Below are 18,754 nucleotides of genomic sequence, written 5' to 3'. Positions count from 1 at the left end.
AATTAGAGATAAATGAAAGAGAAATAACCTGAAAAACTTGCCGATGGGTGAACTCCATAGGTATAATGCATTTTTAAAAATTATTTTTGATACATAGACATATAGTTATATGACATCCTTGTCCTTTTACAGACATGTTCTAGAAAGGCAACCTTGTGTACAGAAGTTTTTGTAAAGAGGAATTTGATGGAGGCTTCTTGATATGGTCTTACAGTAGGGAATGCTTATGAGATAGGATTCTGATCTTCAGAGAATTCTAAAGTATTCCTTACCCCCCAGCCCTATTATAACACCTTGTTGTTTTTCAGTCACTAAGTCATGTGTGACTCTTTGTGACTCTGTAGACTGCAAGACACCAGGCTCCTCCCAAAGTTTACCCAAATTCATGTCCATTGAATCGGTGATACCATCCAACCATTTCATCCTCTGCTGCCCGCTTCTCCTTTTGCCTTTTCAGTCTTTCCTAGCATCAGGGTCTTTTCCAATGAGTTAGGTCTTCGCATGAGGTGGCCAAAGTGTTGGAGCTTCAGGATCAGTCTTTCCAATGAATATTCAGGGTTGATTTTCTTTAGGATTGACTGGCATCTAATAGTCTAAAAATCCCCATAGGAAAAGACACTGTGGAACAGGACCTGTGACCATCTTTATGAATACAGTCTTTTATGCTCTCAAACAAATCAGTTTAGATAATATGCTAAAGTAGGGAAATGCTGACATGTTTTAGATCTTATGTAAAATGATAGAAAAAGTTTCCATTTCCATCTGTGCCTCCTAGAAAGTTCCACCATTATCAGAAGTCTGTGGAATAATTTTGCTTTTTCACAGATTATGTGTAAGATATATATTTTTTTCTTTTTCCTTTTTTCCATGTTTGTGTGTGTTGGAGCTTGTAGGGGGCTATGCCTATTTCTCATTCTGAACATTGAGGGTTCTCATGCTCATGATCTTTGGCTTCTTATTTTCTGTATTCGTAACAGAGTGTCAACTTATAATGATACTATAAAATGCAACACTTGCAGAAATGGTAGCTGATAAGAGCTGGAATCAAATATTCAATCTGCTCAGGTTCTTTGACTCAGAGTTGTTCCCCAATGTCCAGGGCTGCAGAGTTCAGGAGCAAATGGAATGCTGAGAGAATAGACTTCCGTATTTCATCTTTGGTCAGCCTGCTGGGTATTGCTTCAAGCCTGTCCTGGTGGAGTTAGCAGGGGGACAAGTGTTGGCCATGGTGGTTTCATAGAAGTTCGCATGGACATTGTTGGGCTACTAGCATGTGAAGATATAGGTGCTTACAACTGGATTGATCCTCCAGAGCCTCCTATAATTTTTCTATGGCTTCAATTAAAAAAAACATTGACCTATCTTCTACCATTTGTGCTTCTTTCGTTTTCTTGCCCCATCTCACAAATCACTCTTTTCCAATTTTCCTCAGTAGAATATGCACTAAAATAGTAGATTACATATTAAATCCTTGGGCCCAAAGGGAAAATAAATCCTCAAATATTAGTTTCATTAAGGGTGAACTGAAGCTCTGGTCAGAAAGTAATTATTAGAACTCTTTCTTGCTACCCAGCACCTAAAATTCAGCTATCTAATCCATGCAACTTTATTTTAAGGAAATGATCCCTGGTAACTTTCATATTCACTGTTTTAAGTGGGGCTAGAACACATCATAAAGTGCTAAATTGAATTTTTTCTTGTAAAGAGGTCACAGGTCAAGAAGACCTCAACTGGATTTCATACATATCCATTTTTTTTATTGAAGTATAGTTGATTTACTGTATTGTGCTAGTTTCAGGTATATAGCACAGCTTTACATAAATACATATATATACAGTTAAGTATATATATATATATGTGTGCATGTATATATTCTTCAGATTCTCTTCCTTTATAGGTATATAATAATTGCAAAATATTGAGTATAGTTCCCTATGCTATACAGTAAGTCCTTGTTGATTATCTGTTTTATATACAGTAGTATGTATATGTTAATCCTAGCCTAATTTATCCTTCATACATATCCATTTAATCAGCAATGTGCCATAGGAGAAGTAATAAGGTATCATCTAGTCTTAATTTTTACATGTGTAAATGAGAATAGTAACTAATGACATAGTTTAGGGGATTCATTAATTTTGAGTAATAGAACTAACGTGGCTTGGTATAGGGAAGATGCTTAGTTAACATATGTGCTCTTTGTCTTCTTGGACTGTATGCTCTGTGAAGAGTGGATTTATGTTTTCTGTTTCTCCTGTGACTTCCCACAGCATATTACTCTGATCTACATACGGCAATTAATGTATATTGAGCGATACTCTGTGATTAGTATGAAATTCAGTAAATGAAGGTAAGTGGTTGGCTGGCCCCAGCCACCATGGACTTGGCAGTTGTGTATCTTTCAGAACAGAAGTTCCCAGGGGAAGCCTGACATCTCTTGCAGCCATGAACACCAATGTGTGATTAAAGTTAAGTGCTAACAAGAGAATCCAAGGTTTTTGTTTTATGCTGAGTTTGTGCTTTTATGTGATCCTAGTTAGAGTCAGGACAAGGGCAACACAAATGAAAAAGTGAAAGAATTTATTGACTGGGGAGATATAATCTATAGATTTATGGTGAGATGGATGCAACTTGATTTATAGAGGAAAACTGCACCTGGCCCTCAATGGCGTTGAGCTCTAGGTAATAGGACAGCCAGCCTCCCTCTGTAAAGATGGCTAAGTTTCTGAGCTGGTTGTCAAACATCATAAATCATGGAGATCCAGGCTGTGTCCTGCTCAGATATAAACTTAAAACAAGCACAGACATAAGACAATAAATAAACAGTGTGTGGGTCTTACATGAAAGAACAAAGGTCATCCAAGTTGTGTAGCAGTGAGGGTTCAGAGGTCATTGTAGGTTGATGTCCATCAAGTAGAGTTCAGTCCTGTATATTTCCTGCCGCTTTTCTCAAAGTGGCCTGGGAAGGGAGCTGAAGTCTTCTGCAGGTTTTATTTTGACTAATTAATGGCACAGACTTGGAGGTCTGAAGTGTGGTAGAAGCCAACTACTGCTTTGATTACCTCTGACCTTAATACTGTCCGTGCCTGGAGGATCTGGTCTCTGATTGACTGAATGATGTCTCCCCACAGGTGGCCATTCCACAAAGTAAGAGTCTAAGAATCTCTTTTAAAGGGGGCTCATGGGTTAGCCCTAGACAAAGAAAACAAATAAAGCCCTTAGGACTGTGTCTCTAAAGCACTTACCCATCCCTGCAATATTCTAAGGGAGCTCGGCTCCCTCTTGTGGCCTAAAAACATGTGTCCATTTGTTCCACCCTCCTTGACTCCTTTAGAGGAGCCGGTCTTTTGCCAGCTACACCTTGAGCTTTTTATCCTTTCTTGTGGGAAAATAGACACAGCCCTGGCAAACTGATAGATGTACAGCTGGCTTAGTTACTGCTCATGCACTCGAACTTGTCTTTCTCCCCTTCTCTTGCGGGAAGGGTTGTGGGGTATCACAGTCTTCGGCTGTAAGTTCAGTGTTCTCAGGCGTTCTGTCTTCCTAGCTAAGTCTATCTGCCTACCTATCTATCTTTTTATATCTTTACCTATCCCAAGGAATAATTGAATAATCACATCTCAAGATGCTATTATGTAATAAGATTGGGTTTCATTTTTTTTGAAAGAGGAATTAAATCTGTTGATTTAATTTGGAGAATGAAAGGATGGACAGTAAAATATGAGATCCATGGGAGGTAAGCCTAGCTCTTTTTATTAAAAAAGAGATGTATTTATGTATTTATTGGCTTGTGCCAGTCTTAGTTGCAGCACGTGGCATCTTTGCTCTTTGTTGTGGCACACTGGATATTTAGTTGCAGCACATGGGATCTTTCGGTTGACGTGTGCGTGAGAGTTCAATCACTAAATCGTGTTGGACTCACTGCAACCTCATGGATTGTAGCCCACCAGGCTCTTCTGTCCACAGGACTTTTCAGGCAAGAATACTGAAGTGGATTGCCACTTCCTTCTCCAGGGGATCTTCCCGACCCAGGGATTGAACCCATGTCTCTTGTTTCTCCTATATTGGTAGGTGGATTCTTTACCTGGGAAGCCCTCTTTAGTTGCAGCATGTGGGATCTACTTCCAGTTCCCTGACCACTGATGGAACCTGGGCCCCTTGCATTGGAATTGTGGAGTCTTAGCCAATGGACCACCAGGGAAGTCCCAGGCCTAACTTTTAGAAGTGATATATCCTGAAGGCCAAAAATGGAAAACTCAAAGACAAAAGGGTTGCATCTTGTTCTCTGTCACATTTTAAGACTTATGTGGCTTTTAAAAACATAAATTTGTTTCCATCATTTAAAAATAGATTTTGTATAAAAACTGAACATAGCTTGGATTTCTGGCTTCTTAGAATCAGAAGATTTGACAACAGAGTGTTCACATTTTCTTGTGGTAACTGTCAGTGGAGCCTGAATGATATCCATACACTTTAAATTCAGCACATGTCCTCCATTTTACCACAGACCTCACCACTCCCTACAGTCTTGTGGTTGACCCATATCCTTCCATTTGTATCTGATGAGTTTGTGACTCTGTAGGCTTATAGCTTGGAAGGTCCATTCACATCCTTATTATGGCATAGCTTTGGTCCCTAGTTCCACAAAACATTTTTGAAAAACTGAGTGATTGTCCAGGGACCTATGTCTAGCCAAGCTGGGGCATGCAGTCCAAAATAGTCCTGCCTTCACAGGGCAGGCTGACCTGGAAATCTCAAGAGAATGATACAGGGAACTCTCAAGGCCTGAAACAGTGACAAGGAATGTGTCAAAATGTAGATGTATTTCACCTTCATACAGACTAATAAGAATGTGAAAAACAACAGCAAAAGAACATGCAGTTTATCTATGTTCAGGCTATTTCTCTATTGTTGTTGTTTAGTCACTAAATCATGTCCAACTCTTTTATGACCCTATGGACTATAGCCTGCCTGGCTCCTTTGTCCATAGGATTTCCCAGGCAAGAATACTGGAGTGGGTTGTCACTTCCTTCTCCAGTGGATCTTCCCCACCCAGGTATCAGGAGTCTGTGAGTCTTCATTTATTTGTACTGGTTTCCTGATACCATTGAACATATGCTACTTATTAGTACATTTGATTATGCCTGGCCTCTTCAACTCCTAGACTGTAAACTCTTGGAAGACAGATTTCCTGCTCTAGTTCTTTTCCCTTTTGTCTTTCATTCTTCCCCTTATCTCCCAATTTCCCATAAAGTAGAACACATGAAAAGAATACATAGTTTTGATCTTTCAGTCAGTTCAGTCGATTATTCATGTCCAACTTTTTGTGACCCCATGGACTGCAGCATGCCAGGCTTCCCTCTCCATCACTAACTCCTGGAGCTTGCTCAAACTCATGTCTGTTGAGTTGGTGATGCTATCCAACCATCTCATTCTCTGTTGTCCCTTTCTCTTCCTGCCTTCATTCTTACCCAACATCAGGATCTTTTCCAATGAGTCAGTTCTTTGCATCAGGTGGCCAAAGTATTGGGGCTTCAACATCAGTCCTTCCAATAAATCAGTTAAGTTCAGTCGCTCAGTCTTGTCTGACTCTTTGTGATCCCATAGACTGCAGCACGCCAGGCTTCCAAGTCCATCACCAACTCTTGAAGCTTGCTCAGACTCATGTCCATTGAGTCAGTGACTCCATTCCAATGAATATTCAGGACCAATTTCCTTTAGGATTGACTTATTTGATCTCCCTGCAGTCCAAAGGACTCTCAACAGTCTTCTCCAATGCCACAGTTCAAAAGCATCAATTCTTTGGTGTTCAGCTTTCTTTATGGTCCAACTCTCACATCCTTACATGACTACTGGAAAAACTATAGCTTTGACCAGAGAGACCTTTGTTGGCAAAGTAAGGTCTCTGCTTTTTAATATGCTGTCTAGGTTGGTCATAGCTTTTCCTCCAAGGAGCAAGTGCCATTTAATTTCATGGCTGTAGTCACCATCTGCAGTGATTTTGGAGTCCAAGAAAATAAAATCTGTCACTGTTTCTGTTTCCATTGTTTCCCCATCTATTTGCAATGAGGTGATGGGACTGAATGCCATGATCTTAGGTTTTTGAATGTTGAGTTTTATGCCAGCTTTCTCACTCTCTTTCACTGTCTTCAAGAGGTTCTTCAGGTCCTTTTTGCTTTCTGCCATAAGGGTGGTATCATCTTCATATCTGAGGTTATTAATATTTCTTCTGGCAATCTTGATTTCAGCTCGTGCTTCATCCAGTTCAGCATTTCGCGTCATGTACTCTGCATATAAGGTGAATAAGCAGGTTGACAATATAAAGCATTGATGTGTTCTTTTCCCAATTTGGAACCAGTCTGTTTTTCCATGTCCATTTCTAACTGTTGCTTCTTGACCTGCATACAGATTTCTCAGGAGGCAAGTCAGGTGGTCTGGTATTCCCATCTCTTTAAGAGTGTTCAACAGTTTGTTTTGATCCACACAGTCAAAGGCTTTGGCGTAGTCAATAAAGCAGAAGTTTTCCTGAAACTCTCTTGCTTTTTCTATGATCCAGCAGATGTTGGCAATTTGATCTCTGGTTCCTCTGCCTTTTCTAAATCCAGCTTGAATATCGGGAAGTTCTCGGTTCACATACTGTTGAAGCCTGGCTTGGAGAATTTTGAGCATTACTTTGCTAGCATGTGAGATGAGTATAATTGTGTGGTCGTTTGAGCATTCTTTGGCATTGCCTTTCTTTGGGATTGGAATGAAAACTGACCTTTTCCAGTCCTGTGGCCACTGCTGAGTTGTCCAAATTTGCTGGCATATTGAGTGCAACACTTTCATAGCATCATCTGTTAGGATTTTAAATAGCTCAACTGGAGTTTCATCACCTCTAGCTTTGTTCATAGTGATGCTTCTAAAGGTCCACTTGTCTTCGCATTCCAGGATGTCAGGCTCTCGATGAGTGATCACACCATTGTGGTTATCTGGGTCATGAAGATCTTTTTTGTATAGTTCATCTGTGTATTCTTGCCAGCTCTTCTTAATATCTTCTGCTTCTGTTAGGTCCATACCATTTCTGTCATTTATTGTGCCCATCTTTGCGTGAAATGTTCCCTTGGTATCTCTAATTTTCTTGAAGAGATCTCCAGTCTTTCCCATTCTATTGTTTTCCTCTATTTCTTTGCATTGATCATGGAGAAAGGATTTCTTATCTCTCCTTACTATTCTTTGAAACTGCATTCAGATGGGTATATCTTTCCTTTTCTCCTTGCCTTTAGCTTCTCTTCTCTTGAGCTATCGATGTATAAGTAAAAGTTTCATCAATTTCCCAGCTGTTGCTTCTTTTCCTTTGCTAGATCAGGATGGAATCCTCAGAACCTTTTGTTCTTTCTTGTTTTAGGTTTTAGAATGAGACAACGCCATGTCCTCATGGAATCAACGGGGCCTACAGGCCATTGCCCTCACTTGGTGGAATCTGTTCCTTGTGAGGATCCTGTGTGTTATCAGTGGCTGACGTCGGAAGGGATCTGTATCCCTGACCATGGCAAGTGTGGCCCCGGACATCGCATCCTCAAGGCTGTCTGCCAGAATGACAAAGGTATGATGCAAAGAAACATGGAGATTGAGTAATATCTGCCAAATAACACATCACCACTCTCAGATCATCTTCCACAAGGAAAGAAACAGTCTTTTCTAGTTTTGAATATTCATGTTTGAGTTGATGACAGTGACATATTCCTGCAGAGAAAGCTGCTTTGACTTAATATAGAGCTGTGTGCTCTGTGACAGAAGAACGCTGATTATACCTAAATGCAGTACAGAGAACTCAGAGAGGTCTCTGGAGTTCTTAGTTTATTAAGACATGCACAATACAAAAATTGTCTGGAGAGCCTCCAACTCATTAATACAAAACAAGATTTATTTGTGTTTATTGATGTTATTATGTAACATGCTTTTTATATGTTATCATTATTAACAAATACCACCTTGTAAATTGCAGGGCTGAAGCCCCCTCCAAATTAAAAGGAAAAAAATAGTACAAAGCTGCATCTTTTCAGTTATATAGCATTAGATTAGAATCAGTTTGAGACATAAAGTTAACAATTCTAAAGAACTGTGTTAAAACATAAGTTGTCAAGATTAACAAAACTATTAACAGTGGTGTCTTTCCTTCATCACCAAAATTCTGGTACAATGGTTTTGTGCAATGAAGGGTGATTTAGCAAATACATAAGTCACATGGAAATGAGAAAAGTGACATTTAAAACCTTTATCTTAGTATTAAAAAAAATTCGGTCTCCTGGAATAGTATTGAGTATGTCTATTAATCAGTCCTGTCATGAGTAGTCAAAATTTATAATGCTCATGGTGTGTGGAGTGAAATATTTTGACTTATGGAGTGAAAAGATCCACAGAACAGAAGGAAATTACAAAGTGGATTCATAATGGATATTAGCATTCACACAAGGTTGGCATTCAGCAGTGTATTAATATTTCCTCTTCCCTTCCTTCCTCTTGCCTCTTCTCTCTCTCTCATTCCCTCCTTCTCTCCATCACCTCCTTCTTTCTGTTCTTCTTCCTTCTCATTTCCCCCTCCTTCTCTCCCTCCATACATCCTTCCTTTTTTCAATCACTGCCATAATTATACAAATAAACATTTATCAACTGATGCAATTGATTACCTCATGAAGCCAGGTAGTTGTTTAATTAAATAGAGAGCCACAGCAGATTGTACTAGCTATAGTCCTTTTTGACTAAGTAGTTTAACAGTAGATTCTAATATTACCAAGCGATTTTTGAATTGTGGTGACATACATGTGAATTATTAACAGCGGAACCTAAGATCAGTTTGTGAATTCAAAAAGAGTAGCACAGGTGTTTAAAACCTGAGCTCTAGAGTCAGACAGGTTGGAATTTCCAGTCTGCTACTGTTCTGGTAGATGGTCTCAGAAAACTTATTTAACTGTGGAGACATCTTTTCCTTCAGCTGGAAAGTAGGGATAATAAAAACCGACCTCTCACTCTCAGATTGTAAGTTAAATTACTTATATGAAAGTGATAAGTGAAGTGCCTGGCAAATAACCATTCAAAATAAGCTGTGAGCTTATTTCATTTGTAATGCACACTTATTGTTTTCTGTCCTAGGGGATTTGTGCAAACAGCATTCTTTTATACTAGTAAAATGGAAATAATAATGAAGATTAGAATAACCATACTAGTTCATCTTCCCAACCTCTAGCTGTGGAAACAAGATCATTTGTTTGATTGAGACCCAGTGACAGATGACTGTCCAGCTTTGTCATAGCAGGTTTTGAAGATTTTACGCAGCTGTCATACAATGTCCACAGGGCTGCAGACTCCTGTCACAATGTATACTGCCCCTTCTACAGTATTGCACAGTATGAGATTCTGGTTTATAATTGAAAATATCTATCTGGTTTCCGTCCCTATTCTAGCACACAGCTTCTAAAATCATTGGCATTTCCTGAGCAGTAAGAGCAATGGGAGCAGCTTTTGTTATAATATTTGGCCAGTGGTCCTCAGTTCCTGAAATCACATCCATAAAGTTTAAATTCATATCTAGTTATTCACATCAAGCCCATTTCTACCACTACTGGATTTATATTAATGAGGTGACTTTCAAAAAGTACCTAAAGGTGAGATCTGGTTGCCCCAGGCAACCATGAATAGAGGATTAGAACTTTCAACCCCATCCAGTGATATCTGGGGAAAGGGGAGGGGCTGGAGGTTGAATCAAACACTAATGGCTAATGAGTTAATCAATCATGCCTGTGTAATGAAACGTCCATAAAAATCCAAAGGACATGGTTCAGAGAGCTCCCAGATTGATGAATGCATAGATATTTGGGAAGAGCAGCAAATGGAGGCTCTTTGCCCTTTCCCATACCTTGCCCTGTGCATCTTATCCACCTCATTGTTCCTGAGTTTTATCCTGTTATAATAAAATGGTTATCTGGTAAGCAAGTGGATTTTCTGAGTTCTATGAGCTACTCTAACAAATTACTCAAACTGGAGGCGGGGGTTGTGGGAACTTCTGATTTATAGTCAGTTTGGTGAGAAGCACAGGTAACCTGGACTTGAGATTGGTGTCTCAAGTGAAGGGCGGTCTTGAGGGAGTGAGCCCTTTACCTGTGGACTCTGATGCTACCTGCAGATAGGCAGTATCAGAAATAAGTTGAATGGTAAACCAGCTGGACTGGACAATTTGCTTGATGTGGTGTGGGGAAACCACCCCCTCCTGCACATACACATACATGTACACCTTGGAGTTGAGGGCAAAACATTTTTGACAGAGCTATCAACTTTACCATTTTACAGCAGGTCTAGAGTTCTATTGCTTATTCCTGTGAAATAACTAATTTTCAGCATGAGCTTACACTCACAGTTTCTATGGGAGAAGTAGGAATTACTACTTATTCAGATAAGTTTCATGAAGTCTTTGTAGTTTTTACGTACCTGGATGGCTCCTTCATCATTTATGGGGCAACAACCACAGTCACGGTTACAAAAATACACTGGCCTCCACGTGGCTGAAGTAGTCTTTCATCTAGTGAGAAATTGAAAACGTGATCTGGTTGCACTTTTTGAAGTTCAGCATTTGTGAGATTCTAGATGATTGATGACCCAGATTTGCCAGAGAAGTGCTCCTGTTTGACTCTCCACATATTGCCATAAGGACTTCCCTGGTTACTCAGATGGTAAGCAATCTGCCTGCAATGCGGGAGACCTGGGTTTGATCCCTGGGTCAGGAAGATCACCTGAAGAAGGAAATGACTACCCACTCCACTATTCTTGCCTGGAAAATTCCATGGACAGAGGAGCCTGGCGGGCTACAGTCCATGGGGTTACAAAGAGTCGGACACAACTGAGTGACAGACACACGCGTATTGTCATAGCCTTTACATAGTTACAGAAGTTGACAGAACTCTTGACATTCATTTAAAGGCTTAGAGAGAAAAAAGGGTTGAGATCTATTAAATGAATCTCCTGTGGTTTTTTTTTTCTTTTAATAATTGAGATTTTTCATTACTCTGAGTCTCTTGTTTCATAGGCTTTTATTTCAGAATTTATTCATAGGTAAATGGATGAGACCAAAGAAAATAATTTTTTATTAAAAATTAAACTCAGATCTAATTAGACTTGAGACTTGCTGTCATTTGCAAAGGTTACTTGCTTTGTTCTTTATTTTAAGACTTGTCCACATTGACTCACTCCAGGTATCCCTTATACCAAAAGGATTCAGTATCCTTGCAGAAGTGGGCAACCCATTCAGGTTGTGGAGCCGAGAGATTTTCTCATAGCTGTGATCAGGATTCTGTAGGACTCTTGACAGTGCCTTGTTCAGCATAACTCCTCTCACTAAAAAGACATGTTTCTCTTTCCCTCAGAAGTTCATTCCTACCATTAGCTTGGGGATTTGAAAATATCTATACTATACTGAAACTACGAAGTAGCTAAATTTTATCCCTAAAATTTGTGAGTTTAAAAACGAGATCTACTTTGGATTACTTAAGAGTCAAGTAGTCATATATGATTTTCTGCAGTTATCTCTGTAGATATCTAGTACTTTGACCCTTTCTCTATTTTTATTGATCACTGAGACTCAATGAATCTCACTAAAGTTTCTATTTCTTACCCAGCCTGTGATGGTAACAGATAATGTTAGTCAGTAGTGTTTATTTTGAGTAATAAAATTATATCATAGATTATATGAATGAGTATTCTGATTTGAAATCTGATTTCTAGTACTTTGGTGAATTAGCTTTGATTTCTCTCTTCTGCACATCTAATATTATTATGAATCAAAAGAAGTCTACTGATAATAGAGTAAATATAGGTTTTTCTTGTCTCGTTAACAGGTATGTTTCCTACATTTCAAAGAGGGCATTTAGGTTTTCATGGAAATTTTTAAATTGTTTGGTCTAATTCTATAGAAAATGCCATTGGTAATTTGATAGGGATTGCACTGAACCTGTAGATTGCCCTGGGTAGTATGGTCATTTTAATTGTATTGATCCTTACAATCCTATAGATTATCATACTAAGTGAAATAAATCAGACAGAGAAAGGCAAATATCATATGATATCATTTATATATGAAATCTTTAAAAAATGATGTATGAACTTATTAACAAACATAAAAAGACTTACAGACATAGAAAATAAACTTATGTTACCAAACGGGAAAAAAGAAAAAAGGAAGGGATAAATTAGGAGTTTGGGATTAGCAGATACACATGACTCTATATAAAACAGGTAAATGACAAAGTCCTACTCTATAGCACATTCAGTTTATGTAGCTGAATCATTTTGCTGTACACCACAAACTAGCATAACATTGCAAATGGTTTATACTTTGATAAAAAAGGAGAAAGCATTTGAAAGTAAATGAAGTGTGATGCAAACTGCAAGCTGACATGTATCTCCCTTAGATTATTAATTCACTGTTTTCACCTTTGTTTCTTTGACATGTAACTGGTTTATTGTTGCTAGGTTTTGCTTGCAGCTGAGGAGGATTTAGCATCAGGGGACATCTTCCCAGAGCAGGTTGGGAAAATGCCTATAATGCCAGGGCAGTGGACAGCATTCCCAGTGACTGGCAGGTGATCACTATTTACCATTGTTCATGTCTCCATGATGCAAAATGGGCAGAGGACACTGCAGTGTCATTAGACAAATACCAGACTTCCCACCGGAGCGATCAGATTCTGAGTACTCAGCACATATTTTGCTCTATAATTTGCTAAATAGGCTGTTTAAAACAAGTGTCTGTATATTTCAGGAAACATCTTTATTCAGGAATAATGCAGTGTACATTATGTACTTATAGAAAGCAAATATCCATGCTGGAGAAGACTGCATACATCAGGAAGAACAAGGTTCACACGCTGACAGGTCCATGGAGTTGAGTTCTCTGGTACCTCTGTACCACTCCCTTGAATACAAGGTTTCTTATTTTCACAGTTCACTAACCTTCCCCATGCAAATATTTTCCTTAAGTGGTATATATGTTTGCACAGAAAGCATGAGGAATGATTTCCCATCATTACAGGGACTTGGCTTTTCTTTTCAGAGGCATATTTCTGTGAGTTCTTGCCTTGCATCATTAACCTCGAACAAGCCAAAAATGTGATCTTTAATCTTAGCTAAAATGGCATGTGTTTGCAATCCTTAACACTGTAGTGCCTTTTCTAGAATGACTTTAATTGGTGGAAAGTGAAGTGAAAGTGAAGTCGCTCAGTCATGTCTGACTCTTTGCGACCCCATGGACTGTAGCCTACCAGGCTCCTTCCGTCCATGGGATTCTCCAGGTGAGAACACTGGAGTGGGTTGCCATTTCCTTCTCCAGGGGATCTTCCCGACCCAAGAATCAAACCTGGGTCTCCCACATTGCAGGCAGATGCTTTAACCTCTGACCCATCAGGGAAGCTAATTGGTGGAAAGCATACTAGAATAATCACTTACTTGAACTGGTTAAAATGTTTAGACATGTTTATACGTCTGTGATTGGAATTGTAAGTTTTATTTTGTTTATTATTATCTTTAAATCTCAGGAAATATTCTTGGGCTGACTGTGAGAATAAGGTCAAACTTGATTCATATAGGAATTGGTTGATCAGAATATTTTGTGATTCACCAGAATTCTAAATAGAACCCCCCTTTGTATTTGCAACTTATTATTTTTTAAAAAACCTTTGATCATGTTGTGCCTTATTTGGTCAATAAGCACTGCTTTATTTTTCTGCATATCCTTTTTTCTTTTTAAACAAGACTTTCTATTTCAGAATTATATTTATCTTCTTATATTTTAGGAAGAAAAAAGAATAGATTATTCATCAGATATTTCTTTGCCATACAAGTATATTCATGCAATCAATCAACCTATTTAAGAGACATCATAAAATGAGAGCCATGATAGAGAATACAGTACCTCTAAATTAAATTTCAAATACAAATCTTCTAAAAATTTTGAATAATGGCAGCATGGTTCACATAAACATAGTTTATTAAGATGTGCATTTTGGAAAGGATAATAGTAACTGGAATTCTATTTTAAAGAAAGTAATTATCATTTCTCCTATTCATTTAATTTTTTATTTCTATTTTGAGTTTAAAAAAAAAAAAACAAACTTATCTTTTGTGCAAGGTTTGGGAATCTTAGAACTATGTTACCAGGTGTTCAGAGGAATTCGAAAGAGAAGAGAATAAACATGGACATGCATTTTATATTAGCAATGAAAATTTAGAGTAATAACTTTTTGGAGCAGTCAGACTTAGCAAGTACTCTTCTTCCTGGCCAGATCCTCCTGGCCATACCATGTCTGTGCATGCCAGCCAGAAATTTAACTGACACCACCTGCATCTCTTTGCCTAAGGAATTTCTCCAGTCACTGGAGCCTTCATTGCTCACATATGCAGTCAGAAGTGCCAGAGAATTAACAATTCCAGGGAGCAGCCTTCAACCAGAGATTGAGAGTTGGTATATAAATGCCAGTTCCCTTACCCCTCAGATGGAATAACCTTGAAGTTATGTTCTATGCTGTATCCTACAATTCTCAGTGAGATGAAGCACCAGTTACTAATAGTCTGATTTTTTAAAAATGTACACCCTTGGTGGCAGCAGTAAAGAATCGACCTGCCAGTGCAAGAGACATGAGTTCAATCCCTGGGTTGGGAAAATTCCTTGGAGATGGAAATGGCAACCCACTCTAATATTCTTGCCTGGGAAATCCCATAGAAAGAGGAGGCTGGAGAGCTATAGTCCATGTGGTCACAAAAGAGTCAGACAAGACTCAATGACTAAATAATAACAATCAGCCTCCTTCTGTTTACTGTCTCACTCCCCTACCCTTGCGCTGGTTCCTTGGCATTATTGCTCAGTAAATACAATAAATAAATGTCCATGAATCTTTGTCACAGAGTTTGGTTGTAGTGCAACTCAAACTGTGACAAGGATACTTGAACAGATATTAAATGGATCCACTTCTGTAAGAGATACAGGGTTCAATTCAAAACATACCATAGTGATAATAATGTTTATCATTATTATTATTATTAAAGATTTTATGTGGACAAATTTTTAACATCTTTATTGAATTTATTGCAACATTCAGTTCAGTTCAGTCACTCAGTCATGTCCGACTCTTTGCGACCCCATGAACCACAGCACGCCAGGACTCCCTGTCCATCACCAACTCCCTGAGTCCACCCAAACCCAAGTCCATCGAGTCGGTGATGCCATCCAACCATCTCATCCCCTGTCGTCCCCTTCTCCTCCTGCCCTCAATCTTTCCAAGCATCAGGGTCTTTTCAAATAAGTCAGCTCTTCACAACAGGTGACCAAAGTATTGGAGTTTCAGCTTCAACCTCAGTCCTTCCAATGAACACCCAGGACTGATCTCCTTTAAGATGGACTGGTTGGGCTCTCAAGAGTCTTCTCCAATTGCAACATTGCTTCTATTTAAGGTTTTGGGTTTGTTGGCCTTTAGGCCTGTGGGATCTTAGCTTCCTGACTAGGGATCAAACCTGCACCCCCTTCAGTGGAAGGTGAAATCCTAACCACTGGACTGCCAGGGAGGTCTCCATGATGATGTTTAAAAATCACTTTCTAAGGAAGAATTGATATAGTTTCTCATGTGATTTCATTCATTATTTTGAGCACCTCTTACTGTTTATCAGCTGTTGGGTAATATCTGAAGGGCTTCAATGTACTGCTTGTGTCCTTCCTTTGAAAATGTAAAACAAAACAAAAAACAACTAAACATCAGTAAATCCTATTTCTTTCCCAGTTAGACAGTACTGGTAACTTTTACCATCTTCCTGAGTCTTGTTTTCCAACAATCAAGTCAGTTTATGCCTCTCAGGGGAGGACTAGGTTATTCATATTTTCATTTTGTAGTAATTCCAGAGGGTATTGGAATGTTTTTGAAGAAGAACAAGAAAAACAGACTCTTCTGAATATTATCAGACTTATTTGTGTAGAAAAATTGGGCCTGAAATGAAAGGGGGACATGTTGCTTTATCTCCTTTTTTCTAGATCATTGGTTCTAAAACTTATTATATATAAGATGGATATTATATATCCATCACTCAGATGGATTATAAAAATGCAATATTCTGACATCGCCTCCCCCAACTTCAGAGTTTTTGACTCAGTAGTTCTGAGATGGAGCTCAAGAATTTTATTTCTAGCAAGTTCTCAAGTGATGCTGATGGTGCTGGTCCAGGGACCTTACTTTGAGAAACACTGTTCTAGAAAGAAGGGGACCTATGGGCAGCCTCATCACGTTAGTACGTAGCAGAGGTAGGCTGAAATAGTGAAAGGCGTGTCTTATACTTCATCATAATCAGCAGTGGTATTGATTCTAATCTGTCTTTTTCTTTTTTCCTGCTGGGAAACTTTTTCTTGAAATCTGTGAAATATATTACTGTCATTCCAGAAGGAAGCAGTGAGTAAATGTTCTTTTATTTCTTTATTGTTACCTAGATGGATTACTAAAAGATCAAATAGTGGAAAGCAACAGTGTACTCTTGCAGAAACAGAAGACATACAATATGTGAGATGAGTTATTTAGGTTTAGAGGAGAGAATTTTCATTTCCCGTAAGCTATCTTTCTCAGACCACCACCTGGTAGCAGTTTGGTGTCAGTGTCCTTACCAATGGAAGTATGGTTATGACAAATACATTGTATTAAATTTTGAAATGAATCTGACATTGCAGTTGAAAGTGCCAATAAGATCTGGCTGCTATTCACACTACAGGAATCAGACTGCCAAGGAGATTAAATTTGAGAGTTCCTGTAGCCAAGTTCATCATTCCCTTTCATTTAGATGTCTTGCAGTGAAATTAAAGATGAAACTTTAATAATGTTTAGAAATGAGGGGGATCCAAAAGAGAAAAATAAAGATTCATTCGAATCAGAGTTTTCCCATCTATGTTTGAGGGGAAGGTGGTGAGTGTATGTAAACTGGTGAATCAATTTAAATGCTAAGTAGAGAGAAACTGCAATGCAGTTTCAAATATATTTATTGTATGTTGTCTGTTGATAAACAGGTATTGTATTTGAAATTATTTCCTCTTTCCACTCTGCTACCTACCCAGACTTTGCAGGACAGCTTTTGTCCCTTTTCTCTTTTACTGATATGCCTAAAGAAATGACTGTTTTCACATCACTACTCAGCGGTATTCCGCAATCAGACTAAATATAGTCTGATTTCTCCAGATTTATAATATTTAGAATAGCTTAGAGTAAATTGCTTCCTGAGTGTGCCTACATCTCTCATAGAAAGAATGCTTCCTTTTCCTATCTCTTCTGAAATTCTCACTAGGCAATCTACTTTCTGTTCCTGTTCTTTATGATTCAGAATGCAAAGTAAATCATAAGTTATACTGATGCTTCAAAATGTAGCTTCTGTGATTAAGTGGTCATCTTATCCTTTCAGTGGGAATTACTGTGAGATCATCACCATTCCCATGACTTTCAACTTTCTGAATGTACTCCGAATTTTCCCTATTCCTTTATGTGTTCCACTAGTATTACTAACAGGGGTTACTTACAACATTAGTCACAAAGATGTAATTTTGCTTTCATTTAAAATGCATTTTAAAGCTGTATATGGCTGTTTCGTTTAGTCTTTGGGTAGATATTCCTGACATACCATCTCTCTGTTTTTTGTTTTGTTTTTTTCTCTGTGTAAACATAGGATAAGTAAAGAACATGGTTTAAAACATGATGCTAGGGTGATGAAGTCATTTCCACTGATAAGCCAGCTAATATGACTCAATTAGGAAATGCAGTAAGAGGCTACCTGTGCTGTACCCACTTGTGTGTATTCAAGAAAATATAATGAAATAAATCTACCCTGGAAAGGATAATCTATCCCACACAAAACTAGTTAGAAGAGCATTTCTCTTAGACTTATATTTAAGAACATTTGACTTTCTAAATTAACTGATAATGATTCAAAATTGAGAGTTATTAGTGTGTTACTCTTTATGCTACATTGTTCATCCCATACACTGAATTGTGTGCTATGCCCAAAGAATTGTACATTTTAATTTTCTGTGGAGAGATATCTAAGAAGTAGAAACAAAAACAATTAGAGAAATCATATATTTGATAGCAAAGAAACGTAAAGTAAAAATGTTTTGAAAGTTAATTTAGTGACATGTGAAGACCGTGATACTTCTCTTACTCTATAGGTAGATTTCAATCAACCACAAGCATTTTGAAAATCCATAGCTCACTGTAAATGCTACCTCTACCTGTTACCTCTATGGTAATTTGCCTCCACAGTCAAGATCATGTTATTCCCTTGTCTGGAGATGCTCGACCTCCTCTTCTTTCTTTGGCCTAATTCTTAACTCATCCTTTAAAAACTTGGATTGATGTCCTATATAAAACCATCTTTCTACTCCCACTTCACATCTTTCAACTGGTTTGGAATCTCAAGTAAATATTACACATACCACCTATCACCGATTCTGTGTCACAGTCAATAATGATAATTCCATTTCCTTTATAGATGATTAGTTCAGAAATGTGTCAGGTTAAATATGTTTGAGCCAATGAGATGAGGGAAGAGGGAAAAGAGTAAGGCAAGGAATTTCAATTGCTGTCGTAATCCATTATGTAATTTGACTTCAAGATGAAGGCACTGCTGCTTACATTAGGCAGAGATGTGAAGACCCTGAGTCCTGGAAAACACCATTGAGCCACTGACTCAACATTCTGAGCCCTGGCTG

At 38.3% G+C, this 18,754-nt stretch overlaps 1 protein-coding gene across 6 annotated transcripts in view; it reads left to right on the top strand.

The window, feature by feature from the left end:
• THSD7B (thrombospondin type 1 domain containing 7B) overlaps positions 1-18,754 on the top strand; it is a 1,641,422-nt gene that overhangs the window by 1,085,232 nt on the left and 537,436 nt on the right. For all 6 annotated transcript variants that reach the window (XR_014079260.1, XM_081579094.1, XM_081579097.1 and 3 more), the window contains one exon: positions 7,388-7,585. Coding sequence is in view for 5 of the 6 variants with exons in the window: in XM_081579094.1 (XP_081435220.1) it covers positions 7,388-7,585 (198 nt within the window). In the remaining variant the exon portion in view is untranslated. The remainder of the gene's footprint in view (positions 1-7,387; positions 7,586-18,754) is intronic.

The sequence above is a fragment of the Giraffa tippelskirchi genome, chromosome 3 (assembly GCF_054371585.1).
Source record: "Giraffa tippelskirchi isolate mGirTip1 chromosome 3, T2T-mGirTip1v1.2.pri, whole genome shotgun sequence".
Taxonomy (NCBI): domain Eukaryota; kingdom Metazoa; phylum Chordata; class Mammalia; order Artiodactyla; family Giraffidae; genus Giraffa; species Giraffa tippelskirchi.
This window is presented reverse-complemented; position numbering and strand designations above follow the sequence as displayed.